The following is a 17214-nucleotide window of genomic DNA, read 5'->3' on the forward strand; positions in this document are numbered from 1 at the left end:
AAAGAAACAATTTGAGTACTGTGGAAACATAATCAGAATAATCCAAGATCTAGCAGCTTCTACATTAAGAGATCGAAGGGCTTGGAATACGATATTCCAGAGGTCAGTGGAGCTAGGATTAAAACCAAGAATCACCTACCCAGCAAAACTGAGTATCATGCTCCAAGGCAAAATATGGATTTTCACCAAAATAAAGGACTTTCAAGCTTTCTCAGTGAAAGAGGAGTTTGTATGGTATTCTCTCCTCAGATCAAATCTGATGAGAGCAAGATTCACTCATTCCCCTTCATCTGCCTTCTCTTCTCTTCCTACAGAACTGCTTTTTCTTGCCATTTTTATGCAAAATAATTTACCCCATTCTATGTCTCCCTTTCTCCCTCTCTGATCCCTTAATTTGATTTCCTCTTACCCCACAGGAAAGAAGGAGGAAGAAGATAAAAAAGGGGGAATGATAGAAGGGAGGGCAGTTGGGGGAGGAGGTAATCAAAAACAAACACTTTCGAAAAGGGACAGGGTCAAGGGAGAAAATTGGATAAAGTGGGATAGGTTAGGAAGGAGCAAAATATAGTTAGTCTTTCACAACATAAGTATTGTGGAAGGGATATACATAATGATATGCACGTGGCCTATGCTGAATTGCTTGACTTCCTAGGGAGGGTGGGTGAACTCAAAGTTTTAAAAACAGATGTTCAAAAACAAAAAAAAAGTTTTTTCATGAAACTAGAAAATAAGATACACAGGCAATGGGGCGTAGAAATTTATCTTGCCCTACAAGAAAGGAAGGGAAAAGGGGATGGGAGGGGAGTGGGGTGAAAAACTCAAGGGTCGAGTAAGTTGGCTGGGAACGTGGCCAGGCAGCAAAAACGTACCCAGATTCACTCTCAGACTTTGGAATCTTTCTTTGGTGACAAAGAAGACCAAAACATACAGCCAGAAGAAGTCGAGAGTCAAAGAGCCTACAACAAAAGCCTCCAAGAAAAACGTGAACTGGGAAGGCTGACTGGGGAACAGGGCATATATATATATAATTCAAATTCTTGTGAAAATCAATGCTGAAAACTAAATATATTAAATAAATTAAATTTAATTTTAAATAAAAAGAAAAAAAGATCTTATGAGTGCAAATCTGGCCTCAGACACTTAGCTGTGTGACCCTGTAATATCAATTAAGTTGGGTGTCTTTGATTGAGTCTTATCAGGTCCCCGGGCCCAAACCCTTATCTACTAGGTGCTAAGCCTGTGTGGACGTGAAGCCCTCGGGGTTCTAAGGGGAGTTGCTAAGACCAAAACCAATAATAAGACCTTAAGTTCTGGTGGCTCAGGTGACATTTGATGACATCTGAAAACTGCATAAAAACGGAGAACAGAGCTATTTGCTTAGAGCTCTCACTCTTGCTGGTGTACTGATGTGGAGACTCTGGGCAGCTGTAGTTAAATGCCCTCCAGCTTGTAAACCAGATGTTCAGACTTTGTTAAATTCTGGTAACTGTGCATTGAGATTTGAATCAGATAAGGTCTGTCTGTTGATGTTTGTAATTTGTTTGTATTTGCTCTGAAGTTCAGGGTGCTGGCTTTTCCTGAGCTGATTGAATGATATTTGTATGCCAGATTAAAGTAAGATTGTTAACCCCTTAGTTGCTTTCCATAATAAAGCAAATCAAAAGAACTTGGGCTTGCAGCATTCCTGTTGTTGGGCTTGTATTTGTTTTTTCACCCCCACAGCAACTGCTAGCCCAATTGTTGCAACGGACCCTGGGCAAGTCACTTAACTCTGTTTGCCTCAGTTACCTCATCTGCAAAATAAGCTAGAGAAGTAAATGGAAAACCACTGCAGTTTCTTTGCCAAGAAAACCCCAAATGGGGTCACAAAGAGTCAGACATGACTGAAACAACTGAATAATAACAAGGACTTATATGGTTACCAGCATGTAAGTGAAAGCCTGGGAATTTCAGCAGACAATTGGTTTTGGGTAAATCTTACTTATTGCATTTATATTCCTCGTAAAGTTTGGGGCATATGATCCCCTTCATCCTTACAGAAGCCCAGTTCAATTGTGCCCAGGGCCCTAAGACTATATACATTTTTGAATGATCTCAAGTTGACATTGCTTTCTTTGCTTCTCTTATTTAGTGATCATAATTTGGAGTTTCATTAAATATGGAAATTCAGAGTAAAATATAGGCTTCCCTTGAATCACATACTTGCTATTAGAAATGCTTCCATTTTTTTTTTCAATTTTCATGTTAAACTCTTAATTTAACTTCAGTATTTAGGACTATGAAAAGTCTGGTTTAGAATGTTAATAGGTGTTTCCATTAAATCATTACTCACTATAGAAAAATGAAATTATTCATGCTGGCTATAAATAAGGAGCAAATCACTTCTTTATCAGCTATTTAAAACAATCACCTAATAAATCAGTATGTACTTATTGATCAGTGCCTAACATGTGTAAGATACAGTAGTAGCCACTGAGGATTATAAGGATCACTGGACCATTTGAGTCCATTTCCCTCCACTTGGGAATGATTATTATATTTGTTTCTTAGCTCCAAGCATTGTAGCAATTAAAGTTTTACTGACCTTTTATACGTGGCATGAGATATACGTAATCCCTACTCAGAAAGACAACTATCTAGTTAGGAAGACAGGACATTATGTAGTAGAAAGAATACTGACTTACTAGCCATGAGGTCTGCCATTAACAACTTTGCTTGTGAATTTATACAGTCCAGTTATTTTTATTTCATTTCTCTTCTTCCCCCTCACATCTCTCCCCACCCAAATTTTAATGTTTATTCTTTTCCTACCTATGCTTTAAAGCCTAAACCAAATGTAAACTCTTTTAGTAAACATTCTTCCCTTCACTCTCCTCTATCACCTTTCCTTCCTCTCACAATCGGTAATATTTCCCTCTTCAGAATTCACACAGCACTTTATACATACCTCCAGTACAAAATAATATCATTTATTATTTTGTATCACAACTGTTTATGTACATCTTATCCTCCCTCTAGATTGTAAGCTTCACAGCTTATCAAAATATTTTTTTTCCTCTGGCACTTAAAGTTTTTCATACAGTACTTAATATCTATTGAATTGAAATAAATAATAAAGAGCAGATCCTGGAAAAGAGATAGGAATATTCACTTCTTAATAAGAGTGAAGTTCTTAACTAATACTCATTTAAATTTCAGGCTCATAAGTGAAGAGAAGGGTAATGTTGCACGGGGTATCAATGTCGCCATTGTGGATTGTAAGTTAAATGTTTTTTCATTACTTCTCTCATACTGGATTTGAAAACTTGGTGATTTAATATTTTTGTAGATAAAAAAGTAATTAATTTAATTTTTAAATAATACCCCTCTCCTAACATAGAGATAGTGGTAATAATCCCTGATGGATCTCAGGGTGCAGAGAGAGAGAGAGAGAGTGAGAGATTGGACATGGCCAGTGAAGGAATTTCTTTTGCTTGACTAAGCACCTTTGTTACAAGGATTTTGGGGTTTTTTTTTTTCCTTTTTCAATGTGTGGGGGTGGGGAGGGAACTTTTTTTAAAAGAAGCTTAGTGATTCATCAAAATTCTTTCTGGATGCCATGCAGTTTATACTATTTGTATTTTAGTGCTTTCCACAGCATCCAAATCTGTGAGCCAAATGTAGCCCTCCTAGGATCTTAGTTAAAAAAAAAAAGGTTTATGTCTAATTAGGTAGTATATGAGTACAATTAGGCCAGCAGCTTCTTGACACCTGAGTGAGAGTTGCTACCTTGGTGTAACTGCTTACGGTTTACTAATTGTGATGGTAAAAATTTAAAAATTCGTGGTCCCTCATGCATAGAGAACTTATCATTTGTCCCGCTACTAGGGAAAAAAAAAACCATGGAGGATCCTTTCAATATTTGAGAATTGTTGTGATTAAACTTAGCCCTTATTTATAAGATATAGTAATCATGAATCATTTCATTCTGTTTATTAAGAGTCCAAGGGAATGGGTTTGAACTTGTAAATGTGTTTTGCTTTGAAAGAAAAATTCATCCAGGGTATTATCCCGGCCAGCTGAATGAAGCTGAGTATTTTGTCAACTAAGACAATTGGCGTTAGGCAAAGAGTGGTAGAAGGGTCACAGTCCCTACTGCTTTTTCCCTAGAATCTTGCCCAATTTATAAAGGCAGAAACCAGGTTTTTCCCATCATTCTGCTGCTGTTTGTGCTGTCTGGGTTTGAAAGAATCGTAGACTCAGAATTGTAGAGGGATTTCAGAGAGCTGACCTTCCACTACATGTAGAAATTCTGTCTGCTCTTATAGATACATGGCCTCTATCCACTGCTTGAGGTTGTCTAGTCATCTAGTTTGTTTGAATGAATCCAATGATCTGGGAACTCACTACTTCACAAACAGCCCAGGCCATTTTAATGGCTCTCATTGTTATTAAATTCTCTTACATTGAGTTAAAATCTGCCACCATATAACTTCTATTGGCCCTCCTTCGCCCTTTGGAGTATAAGTTTAAGCCTTCTTTCAGATGTTTTCAGCTGGCTACTTATGTCTTAAATATAGTCCCCTTTTCAATGTAAATATCCCCAGTTCTTTTAAATCACGTTCTTAAGATATGGTATCCAGATGCAATGTGCTTCACACATCTGTGGTTTGCTAATTGATGCCACATCATTCTGGTTATCTCTACTTGCACATATTCTATGTGGCTAATAACTGTGTGGCACCAGGAACTGAACATAGTGTTCTATCCTACGCTTCTGTGCAAGAGAATGGTACCACACCTAGACCATGTAATGACAGAAAGTCATCCTGTTCAAAAACACTTGAAATTTCACAACTCAGTTTCCTGCCTGGGTTGGAACAGTGCTGCCATTTATTAGGCTCACCCTCTCCCAATACTAACACAGGAACACCTCAGTCACCTCCCTGAATCAACACAGTGGCCCATGATTAGGTAAGTCTGATGGTCATAGTCTTTGGTTAAATAGAACCAAACTAGAATTCTATTTCTGCTAGTCTGCTCCAATCCAAACCAGGCATTCTTTAAAGGTTCTCTCCTCATATGTGACTAGAAGTCATATTAAAATTACTTCTCCCTATCCTACATATCAATTCTTTCCTCACTGGGCCTTGTACAAGGCTAACATTGTACATGTTTTCTGTAAAATTCTAGGTGGACTTGTAGAACTTTTGAAGTCCTCTCATTATAGGAGCCTTACAGCAACCCCTCTCAAGGGTAGAACTTTCAGAATAGCTATCTCAGATCTAAGGTACTGTGTGGGTCCATAGGCACTCCAGACAATAGCTCATAAGCCCCCAGTGATGTATTTCATTTCTTTCCATTAAGCCAGAGTTAAAGAAAAGGCATTTTATAACTTGAGATAGTAAAAGTATTTGTAATAGATCACTTCCTCCCTCATAAATGTGAGACACATTTTTGCACAAATATACCATCATTGGGGAAAGAGGGAAATCAAAGTGTACAGGGATCATGCATAAGGAATACATGTGATGGGGAAACATACCTCCAATGCTACAGGACTCTAATATCTTTGGGTGATGTCATCATACAAATACACATCAGGTGATATTGCTCTCAATTGGCCTGCTCTTCCCTTGGTATATCATCCCTGCTTCCTGGGGTCTGCAGGTTTAGTGATGAGAACCTTTCTCTGAGTCTCAGAACTAGATAACAGTTCTTTATAGTTATCCAGTTGAAAAAAAAAAACAGGCAGTGGGTCTCAAGGCTAAGATTAGATCTTGCTTTTTCAACCCTTGATCTCTGAACTAGATATTAAAATTATCAGCTATAGATTACTACTTAATTTAGGGTTCCTTTGATCTTATACATCCCCAAGATATTCTCTGGCTGAGATGCAAATGAATTTGAGCTGGAAAAGGTGAGAAGCTAAAGAAGCAAGGCCAATGCTCTCCATGCACCTAGCCCAAATTCTTACATATAACTGTTGGCAGCAAATCCCGAGTGTCTTGGTACTTTATTTTGGCAAGTACAAACTTCCATCTCCTTGCAATTAAACTACAGAGACTTTAGGTTATTACAAGATAAAATATGATGTCAGATGCACTGTTTTTAAAGCCTTTTTCCCTTTTTTTCAGATAAAACTGGGAGAGCTATAAATACACAATATTTTGACATGTTTGAAGGAGGTAAGAAAAATAATTTTTTTGTATTTAAAGAATAAAATCCATTTCTATTCGAAGGGGCATTAAACTAAAAATGTTTGGCTTTCTTAGTCCCTCATCTATCTTTTGCTATTGAGCCAACCAAATTAATTTCTCTACACTAGCATGTATTAAAATTGGTCTACTTACATTCTTTTAGCCTTTAGGGCTGTAGTTTGCTCTAGAAAATCAAATGCTTTCATATAGTTAACAATGTCTAGAAAGAAAAGCCATTCTTTCATTCTTTTTCATTTTTTCATTCATTTTTTTTCTAATCCTTTTTCCAACAAGGGAAGAAAGAGATCTGTGGTGGGAAGAATCTGGAGTATACTTTAGTACAAACAGTACTTGACCAGGAAGGTTGTCTGTAGCTACCCACCAAATGGTCATGCGGCCTTTGCCTGCAGACCTCTAAATCCCCCCCCCTCCCAATGCAACCCATTCTACTCTGGGATAACACCAAATGTTAAGAAGTCTTTTCTTACCTCAAATCTAAATTTTCTTCCTTGCAACTTCTATTCAGTTCTTTTCATTCTGCCTCCTGAGTCCAAACTGAATAAGTCAAAGTTCATTTCCATGTTACAGCCTCTCAAATGACATAATTAATGATATCATTTTATTAATATAATCTACCAAGAAGCGTTTCTTAGATCTCTGCATTGCAATGTGCTATACACTTGGCAAAGCAAGTTAATAGCCACAGCCCCTGCACTTTGGAATTTTGAATCTGCTATCAATTTCTCTTTTGTATTCAGAAGTATTAGAATTGTGACATTGTCTCCTCAAGCCCCATGGGATCATGTTCTTGGTTTTCAGCTGTGTATAAAGACTTCATTCAGCCTTCAATGTATGGGTGATCTCATGTCTCTCATGAGGCACAGTCTCAAATCACACAGATCAAAATCCAACCATAGTTTCTCATCCCTTGTCTATGTCCACCAAAGATGCTCAGAACCTTCTTCTAGGTCTTTTATTATTATTATGTGGATACCAAGAAAGCATTTCTGTTACCCTTCCCTCTTAATGTCAAGACTATAGGGAATACATAAAAAGGACATCTTCCATGACAGTGGCAAACATCTTTGGCAAACATGCATATAGATGTCTCTAGGTGGCTCAGTGGATAGAGTGCTGGGCCTAGTTAGGCCTGAGTTCAAATCCAGCCTCAAATGCTCAGTAACTGTCTGACTACTGTTTACATGCATTATTCCATAACTCTCTGTTTGAGACATTAATTAGTATTAATAATCAGGATGGCTGAATAAAATTACTTCAATTGCATCTGTGAAAGAAATATATGTAATCTGCACACATGCTAGATGTTTTCTTGGAGTAGAATCTTTAAGGAAGCCTTTTGGTCTAAAGAATCAAATGCTTTTTTATGTAATCAAACAATGACGATGCAACCTTGTATTTTCTTCATGTTTCAGTCGATTGTGAGGATAGACTACATGAATGAATTTGATTACATCATGTCATTTTTTTCTCTCTAGTTACTTAGATTAGAACTGTCATTCTCTTTCCCAGGACGCAGAGAAATTTTACAAAAAGTAAATATGGGTAAAGCACTGGATTTGGAGACAGAATAATAATCAAAATCATAATCATAATCACTAAAATTTATATAGCACCTATTATGTGCTAGGCACTGTGCTAAGCATTTTACAATGATAATCTCATTTCATCCTCACAACAATCATGGGAGGTAGGTGCTCCTATTATCCCCATTTTACAGATGAGAAAATGAGGCAAACAGAGGTAAAATGACTTTTCCAGGGTCACAGATAGCTAGAACAGATCTGAACTCAGGTCTTCCTAACTCCAAGCCCATCATTCTATTCACCACACCACATAGCTGCTCCAGAAGACGGGTTCAAATGTGCAGTCTTCTATGAATTTGGACAGTCATTTAACCATTCTGAACCTCAATTTCTTCACTTGTAAAAATGAGATAATACTATTTTTATTATCTCACAGGATTCTTCTCTGAGTCAAATAAGAATGTCAGTATAACACTTTATAAACCTTAAAGTAATACATAAAACAATTGTGAATGCTTCATTTTCTGTTTTTAGTCAACTTGCGCTTATTCAAGAACTGATTCATCCATTTGACTAATTATCCAAGCCTATAGTTTTTCCTCTTTCCTTTTCCTGCTGCCTTTTAATCATTCAGAACTTTGTTACTTTCAATCAGGGACTACAACCAAGCTTCTAGAGTCTTTGATTAGTTTTACCCAATATAGATTCACTGAAAGAAATGGCAATAATCCTCAGATCAACCAGTTTCACTATGTATTAGCAGCTTTGGTCATTTTTAGGGCTGAGAACATAGGGTATCGAACAAAATTAATCAATATGGAACTTGGGGACTTTCAATGAAAGGATATAACTCTTAGAATGAAACAACCTATTTTGTTTATATCTTACTATATATCAGTGAAGCAGAATTCTGTGTGAGATGGTTAAATCGTGGATACCACAGATTCACATGATGGAGTACCAAAAAGGCACATTGTAAGATTCTACTTAGGTCACAGAATTATAGAGCTGGACGGAAGCTTGAACTCAAGTCCAACTTTTCCACTTTACAGGTTAGGAAACTCAAGTCCAAAGTAACAGAAATTAACCTAACATAATAATCTGCATAATGATTCTTTGTTAAATTGATTTGAATTGTGCAGACACACAGCTAGTCGTAGGACTACACTCTAAGGTCAAATTCCAAGAATAGCCTTATAGTAGAAGTCTAAGTATACCATTTACATGGTTTGTGGTCGTGTAGTCAACAGAGAAACTAAAGCAAATTATAGAATATTAGAATAGAATAGATCTTAAAGTCCATCTAGTTTACAGGTAGGAGTTAAGACTGTTTTGTGTTTTACCAACAGATAACTCTGGACCATTGACCCAGTTCATTAAAAATGCCCCGGAGAAGTCTCTAATCTTGATGGTAACACATGACGATGGTAGCAGCAGGTAAAGTGTTCATTATCATCACTGTGACCAGAGAATAGGCAAATGGGGATGCAATCCTTAGCAGAACTTATGTGAACTTCCCTGTAAGATGACACATGACAAAGGAAAACAGAAGAGGTGGATGTTTCTTAAGGAAACAATCCCTTTGACACAAGACCATCTTCAATCCTTGAGAGAGAGTGAGAGACAGAGACAGAGAGAAACAGAGAGAGACAGAGAGAGAACTAGAGGGAGAGGAAGGGAAAGAGGGACAGAGAGACAGACAGATGGACAGAGACAGAGAAAGCCAGAGAGAGAGAGACCAAAACACCAAGAGGTACAGCGAGAGAGAGGAGTGGGAGAAGGGAGAGAGAGGGAGACAGAGACAGACAGAGAAAAAGTGAGAGAGCGAGACAGAGAGAGAGACAGAGTGCCAGAGAGCGAGACAGAGAGACAGAGAGCGAGACACAGGGAGAGACAGAGAATGAGAGAGAGAGACAGAAAGCGAGACAGAGAAACAGACAGAGAGGGGTGAGGGGAGCGAGCACACAAGAAGCCTATTTTGCCAACCTAATGAAATGAATTAGCTAAGGTTTAGAGTAGTAAAACTAAAGCCTAAAACAAAAAAGGATTCTAAGAATATAGAACAGGAAACTGAAACTGTTCTTTTAAATATGCTAGGAATAAAAAAAAAAGGTGAGCTTTTTTTTTCCTCTGATAAACGCAACACATTATAAAATGATACTTCCTTACTTGGAAAAGATAGGTTTCCTCTCATTCATTAGGCTCTCCAAATTAACATCAAAAGTGCATTTCAAATAAAATTCAAATCCAATTTGTTTTCCCCCTTTTTTTCTGTGATCTCCTTCCTTTGTTGAGCTTCCAGTGTAATTATATTTGAATATACTTTGAGACATGGTACAGCTATATTTCTTAATTGTAGATTCATATTGACTTTTTACTATGGCATTTCTTTTATTCTGGTTTGAGTGACCTATGTCAAATACATTTGACAACCCCCAAAAAAGGGGTACAACAGGAACAAAGAGAATAGGGAAACAATATGATCCAAAACAATTCAACAAACTTCTAATTGCAGAACATAATGCAAAATTCTAGGAGGAAAAACACATAGTTTTGCTGAGACACAGTTCCTATTGTCATAGAAGTAATAGCTTAAATGAGACTACGCCACATAGAAAAATACCTATAATACAAAATAACATATTATGCATACATTAGAAGTATACAAAATTCTATGTGAGAAAAAAGGCAAGTAAAGTTCATTATCATCCTGGGGGGTGGGGGGATCAGAGAAGTCTTCTTGCCTTTTGAATTGGGCTTTAAAAAAGAAGCAGGAATTCATTATGTGTAGGGGTAAGGGAAGGAAGATCATTCAGAATAATGTGAGCAAAGGCACAAAGGCACTTACCTCAAATCCAGGTTAGGACATTTAAATTTATTTGTAGAAAAGGGGAAATGTTGCAGAGTTGCAGAGCTGAGTAAAAGAATGAAATCTATACAAAAGGAAGATATCTGATAATGGCTTTAAAGAGAATAGAGCCAAGAAAACCTGTTAGGAGATTATTGGAATGGTCAAGACAAGTAATAATGAAGGGGTATCCTGGAGTTGTAGCAGAGAAAATTAAGATGGGTGAACAAATGTGAAAAATCTTGAAAGTAGAATTGAAGAGACTGAGTAAGTGAATACAAGAGTGGAAGAGGAGAAAAGAACCAAAGATAGCACCAAGCTTTCAAACACGAAAAGCTAGTAAGTGTTGGTACCACTGACAGAAATTGACATCAGAAGAAAGACCAGGTTTTTAGAAAGATAAGCTTGGTTTCAGACATGTTAAGATTGAAGTTGTAAGAAACAAACATCTTACCAAGAACTCCTCAAAGCCGCTGGTGAGTTAGGAAGGACTTTTATTTAATGTTCTTGCAAGAGTAGGCACCTAGCAAGTAGGAGCCCTGTTGAGACAGATACACAGCTCTTTTTTCCCTATTCATATTTCCTTCCTCTGTTTTCCCATTGGCTAGGTACCACAGGGTTTACAGCCTATCCAGAACACTTAAACTTCCCACGTGGTTCTCCACCCCATTTATATCTCCCATTATCCTGCCCTCTTCCCCTCATTTTCTTTATAATTTCTAGCTACCTCAAAGTGCTGATAATGTGATTAAAGATATTTCCCCACCCATTCAATAGGCCTCAGGTAGGGCCAGTTAAAATAGCTTTGTTTGTTTGTAGGCAGGCCTACACCCTTTACTTACTAGGCACTAAGCACTAGGCCTGCATTCTTTTGATGATTGGGCTTGAAGCCCTTGGGCCCTAAAAAGAGTATATATACCCAGAAGTTGGCCATAGACCTCAGAATCTGCAGAGAATTCAGAAATTAGAATTCAGCCCAAGAAGAAGGAGCAGGAATTCGGAGTTGACGGCTGCAGAGAGAGTTCAGAGAGTAGAAACCAGGCAGCTCTGGAGACCAGAGAATTGAGGGAGAAAGAGAACACAGGCAAGCAGACAGGATTCATGAGTGCTTATAGGAAGGCCCCAGCAGAGGGGAAGGTTACACTGAGGTGGGCTTACTGGTTTTGTAATATAATTACTGCTATATCGAATTGGAGTTATTGGTCTTGGGGTTTGATCCTCTGGTGTCTAAATAAATATTATACTTCCAATTCCAAACCATACAGGCACGTTCATGGTCATCCTCGAAGTCATGAATCTTGCCTTACTGATATATTCATAAGCACCTGCATCTTGTTTAGCAACCTGTCTTTTATGCAGAAGCAACAACCTCCTTTTTCCCACAAAGTGCCAATTCAAGTAGAGAAATTCTGTAGATTCCACAGATGTAGAACTAGAGTTTGTAAGAGAGGTCTGAGCTAAAGATATATATTTAGGAATCATCAGTATAGAGTTGTTTGTTAAAGCCATGAAAGTTAATGAGTCATGAAAGGGAGAAAGTGTAGAGATAGAAGAAAAGAAGGCCAAGGACATGGAACCTTAGAAAGCACCCTACATTAAGGAACCAGAAAAGACTGAGAAAATTCTGAGGAATACATGCAATGAGATATTAGAGATAGAAAGAGGTTCAAGAGAATGTGAAGTCTCTAATGACAAATATCTTTAAAGAGAAATTATCCAAAAGGAAATGGTAAATATTGCAGAGAAATTAAGGAAAGTGAGGACTAAAGAACAGTCATTGAATTTGATGATTAGGAGTTCATTAGTGACCTTTGAAGGAACAATTTCAGTTGGATGTGGTCATTGCAGAACTGAAACAAACATTGCAAAGTGTTGAAAAGAATGTTGATAGAAAGTAGAAGCGTTAGAGCTAGGCAGTTTTTTTTTCAAGAAATTTACCCATAGGAGGAGAGAGATTTAGTAGTAGTATACAAGGTAAATCAAGGATTGGCGAAATTACTCTCTGATGCTATGGAGTCAATAGAGAGGGAGGTGTTGAAGATATATGATGGATGATAGTGATAATTTTTGGAAAAGGTGAGAGGGGATGAGATCAAGTGCACAAAGAGAATAGTCTTCACAAGAACCTCTTCCTTTAAGACAAAAAGGAAGAAATATGACATTTACATACTTGAGCACCAACCTTGTCAATTGGGAACTGAAACTACAAGAGACAGAACATGACAACTGAGATGAAGACAACTGAAATGTAAAAATTACAACTTTGCCATCTTGGGAAAAGACAAACAGAGATATATGCGTGACCAGCTTTCACAAAAGGTGACTTTGTTGTATAAAGAATAAAATATCACATACTTTAGAAAACTTCAATGAACAATAAATACAATTGACTGACTACAAGATACTCAAGATTCAGTTCTGTAGGCACTTTGGTTACTTCTGGGATAAAGTGTTCTATATCCCAAATGTTAAATGATGACATATTTTTCCCTTTACTATGTAGATTAAAAGATGATGCCAAAAATACCATAGAAGGTTTGGGCAGCAAGGAAATAAAGAATATAAAATTCAGGTCAAGTTGGGTATTTCTTGGAGGAAAAGGCATTGACTTCCCAGAAAATATTCAAAGAGAAAAGGTAGGTGGAATTTGGGTTTGTTTTTAATTATTTTTTACACAATTTCAACAAATTGTTATAACATATCAATGATTCGTGCAAATTCCTTCCCAGGCCCCCACCAAAATAAATAAAAAGCAATAAAATAACAAAATAAAAGACTTAATAGCGTGATTATTATTTTTTATTATTTATGATTATAAAAGATGTATTAGTTCTATTGTCCCCCCACTCCTACCTAAAATCAAGATTTGTTGCAGTTGTAACAATAGAAGTACTAATGATAGCAGTAGCTTACATTTATACTGATATTTATTAAACTGCTTTAACATTCTTTCTCTTATTTGATCCTCACAACATACTTGGTATTTGTTGTCCATCTTGAGAAACTGGAAGCATATAAATGTCTAAGTGATTTTTTTCAAAATCACAGAGCTCCTTAAGTTGCCATGAGTCTTCAAAATCCTATTGTCTTTTCACCTTGCCCTTGCTGATTTCTCTGGAGTTTCAAATTTCTTAAAAATCTACAAAAGTTGGGTGTTCTATCTGGACTTCACTTTGATCACAAAGAGTAAGAAGATTACTTCCTCCCTTATAGATAACTTTCCTGCTCACATTTTATGTCAAGTACATCAGAACTAAGACTCCCTGAGCAGCCTAGTCTCTTCATGCTCTGTTCTTTAAATGTCAAAAACAAAGTGCTTAGGATGCAAACACTATCCATTTCCTCAAGAAGCTTACACTCTAACTCAGAGACAAAATATGCATGTATAGGTATATACAGAATATATACAAAGGCATTCTAGGAAGGAAAAGCACTAGCAGCTTGGGGACAAAAGAAAACCTTATGTAGAAAGCAGAAAGAAGATTGAATCAGTTTATACTCAAAGAAACTAATGCAAGATTGTTCATTGGAAAGACAAATACTGAAGCTGAAACATAAATATTTTGATGATATAATAAGAAGACAGGACTCACTGGAAAAGATTGTTGGGAAAGATTGAAGGCAAAAGGAGAAAGGGACGGCAGAGGATAAGATGTATGGATAATGCCATGGAAGCAATGAACATGAGCTTGGACAGACTTCGGGGAATAGTGGAGGATAGAAGGGCCTGGAAGCTATAGTCCACAGGGTCCCAAAGAGTCAAACAGAACTAAACAACAACAAGAAGATGGTACTTAAGCTAAGTTTGTAAAATGTCAGGCTGAAATAAGGAAAACTGCCCTAATTTACTAATTTTTTAAAAAATTCTAATTTAAAAAAAAAGACTGCCAAAACAGCAAACCACCGCCCCCCACTTCCCAGCCCCTCCCCCACACACACACACAAACACACAAACCCTGGGGTCTTTTAATCAAGGCAAAGGGAATTGCAACTCAGGGCCACAAGGTAGCACCAAGATGCAAGAATGCCCAAGAGGGATGGCAGCTAGGGACGGGAATTGGCAGGGAGGGGGAACAGGGTTAAATGCATTTCAACTGGGAGGGAGCATATTCCAACATATTCCACATAACTGCACTCATTAGCCAAATTTGATTGCTCAGTGTTCTTCAGTATTCTTCTCTTGACATTATAGATTTTCATACAACCATACCTTTTCTATTAAAGTATCATCATAGAATGCTATAGTCTATAAGGGACCTTGTAGGACAACCCATTTATTTTACAGATAAGGAAGCCAGGGGCCAAAAATGTGAAGTCAAGGTTCTACTGGTAGTCAGCAACAGAACCAGGACTAGAAATTAATTCTCCAACTTGGTGTATTCATCTTTGTGTCTTCCACCAGGGATAGCACAGCTCCTGACACAGAGTATGTAATCAAAAAATGTTCCTTACTTGAACTCAACTATAACCTGATTATTTCCAGCAACAGACTGATGATAACTCAGTTGCCAATATTTAAGCCACAGCAGATCGTCTCCTGAGAAATTGTACATGCTGCTCTTCACTGAATAGGCACACAATAAATATTTCTTGAATAAACAAATTAATGTGTACATTTCTCTTTAAACAGATCAACCATTCTGACGGCAGCAAAAACAGATATGCGGGTTGGCCAGCTGAAATACAGATAGAAGGATGTATACCTCGTGATCCAAGCTAAAATTGAATCTTCTTAATAAATAAACTTGTATAGTTACATATTTAAGGAAATGATTATCTCAAATGCTGTACTTTACTTTTCCAATAAAAAATGTCAAATGTAAGCTTCTTGAGGGTAAGGACTATTTCATTTTTGCCTTTGTATACCCGGTGCAATAACTGATATTTGATGAATATTTGTTGAATTGAATTAATAAAGCACCATTCTAAAAACAGATCAAAAAGCTTTTATATTTCTGAAGAGAGTAGGGATAGTATTATTATTATTGCTCTTATAATTACTAGTAATATCATAATTTTATTTGTGATTTTAGACCCTTCCAGTGACAAATATTAAGAGTGAAATTTCTCAGTGGTATTACAGGTATGTTAAAGTATTGCTTTCTGAACAGATGCCAAAGAATGATAAAATTCCAGTTCTATAAGGTATCTTAATACCTCCCACTTCTACACCCCTGTACCTATTATTTGTGTAATTCATTTGTCTGTTTAAGGAGGCAGTATGATAGAGGAGATAGAATATTAGCTGTGGAGGACCTAGGTCTGATGTTTGCTACCTTAGCTGATTTCAGGCCTCAGTTTTCTCATCTATAAAATGGAAGTGTTGGACTAGATAACCTCTAAGGTATCTTCTCACTCTAGGTCTATGATCCTGCAATGCTACTCTGTCCCAGGAGCTAGTCAGGCACCACTAGCCCAGGCTAGCAACTTTAGCAGGTGGGGGCATTTGTAGGGTGCAATGGATAAAATATAGAACCTGGAGTCAGGAAGACCTGAGTTCAGATCTGACTTCAGATATTTATTAGTTTGGTGACCCTGGCTAAGTCACTTAATGTCTGTTTGCCTGAATTTCCTCATCTATAAAATGAAGGAAATAAAGCACCTACCTCCCAGGGTTGTTTGTGAGGGCCACATGAAATGATAGTTTTAAAATGCTTAGCACGCAGTAAATGCTGTGTAAATGTTACCTATCATTATTTGCACATTCATATCCTTTGCTTACCCTCAAGGTTTGCCTGTTTCACTTATTGCTCTGTGGTTGCCTGATGGCTCAATAAGAACATAGAGTACCAGTTTCCCAGAACTCTCATTCTACCCTCGCCTCAGATTGCTGAAGAACAATTGTGTTTGGGGGTTGGGGAGAACAGTTGGCAAGGATGCCATATAAAGATACCCAGAGCACAAACATGAATCAGGTTATAGAACAAGCAGTCTTATTCCCACACATAGAAAAGGTCATTATAACAATCATGATCTAAAGATTATGATCAGTTCAGAGGCTAATTTTATTCAAGCCTTGTTGGGTCATTTGCAAACAACTTCTTTGCAAGACTGGTTTATTAACTAGTTTACATTTCCCCTCTATTGAGTACAGCCTAATCTGCACAAATGTAAGCTGATCTAGGAGCCAGTGTCTTGCTGCTCAGGTTCCTAGGGACACCATCTTCCTTTGGAGATCTTACAAAGACTTCTAACCAAAGGGAAGAAAACAGAGCCAAGAGGCAACCAGACATAAGAGGAAGGCATGAGATTGTGGCCCAGTTGGGGAGAGGGCATCCCCCCACCAACCCCTCAGAGCTCAGAAAATTGTCTTTGTATCTCAAGGCCAGCAGGTGGAAGAGACTTTGAGGGGTAAAGGTCACCTCTTCAATACATCCATGGATTTCTGGCTTGACAGCCAATTAAAAAAAATGTCATAATGGCTGACAGGAAGCATTCAGAGCAGGAGGAGGGAAGGAGGGCCCCTAAATCATGTATGTCTTAAGGGAATGCTACTCTCAACTGTGTAACTTATGATTTTACACTTTAACTGTGATTTATCTTTTTTGTGAGTTTATCTTTTATACATGAATATACCCCTTTCATCTCCAACTAGATTGTCAGCTCCTTGAGAATTGCCATACATTTTTTCCGTTCTTAGCAC

General features: G+C 37.5%; 1 protein-coding gene across 1 annotated transcript in view; it reads left to right on the forward strand.

Annotated features, from left to right (window-relative positions):
* FAM3B (FAM3 metabolism regulating signaling molecule B) overlaps positions 1-15291 on the forward strand; it is a 68700-nt gene extending 53409 nt beyond the window's left edge. The window contains exons 4-8 of the mRNA XM_036747354.1: positions 3199-3257; positions 6117-6167; positions 9073-9160; positions 13075-13207; positions 15202-15291. Coding sequence (XP_036603249.1) covers positions 3199-3257; positions 6117-6167; positions 9073-9160; positions 13075-13207; positions 15202-15291 — 421 coding nt within the window. The remainder of the gene's footprint in view (positions 1-3198; positions 3258-6116; positions 6168-9072; positions 9161-13074; positions 13208-15201) is intronic.
* Positions 15292-17214: the final 1923 nt, after the last annotated feature.

Source organism: Trichosurus vulpecula, chromosome 2, assembly GCF_011100635.1.
Source record: "Trichosurus vulpecula isolate mTriVul1 chromosome 2, mTriVul1.pri, whole genome shotgun sequence".
In the NCBI taxonomy this organism is placed as follows: Eukaryota; Metazoa; Chordata; class Mammalia; order Diprotodontia; family Phalangeridae; genus Trichosurus; species Trichosurus vulpecula.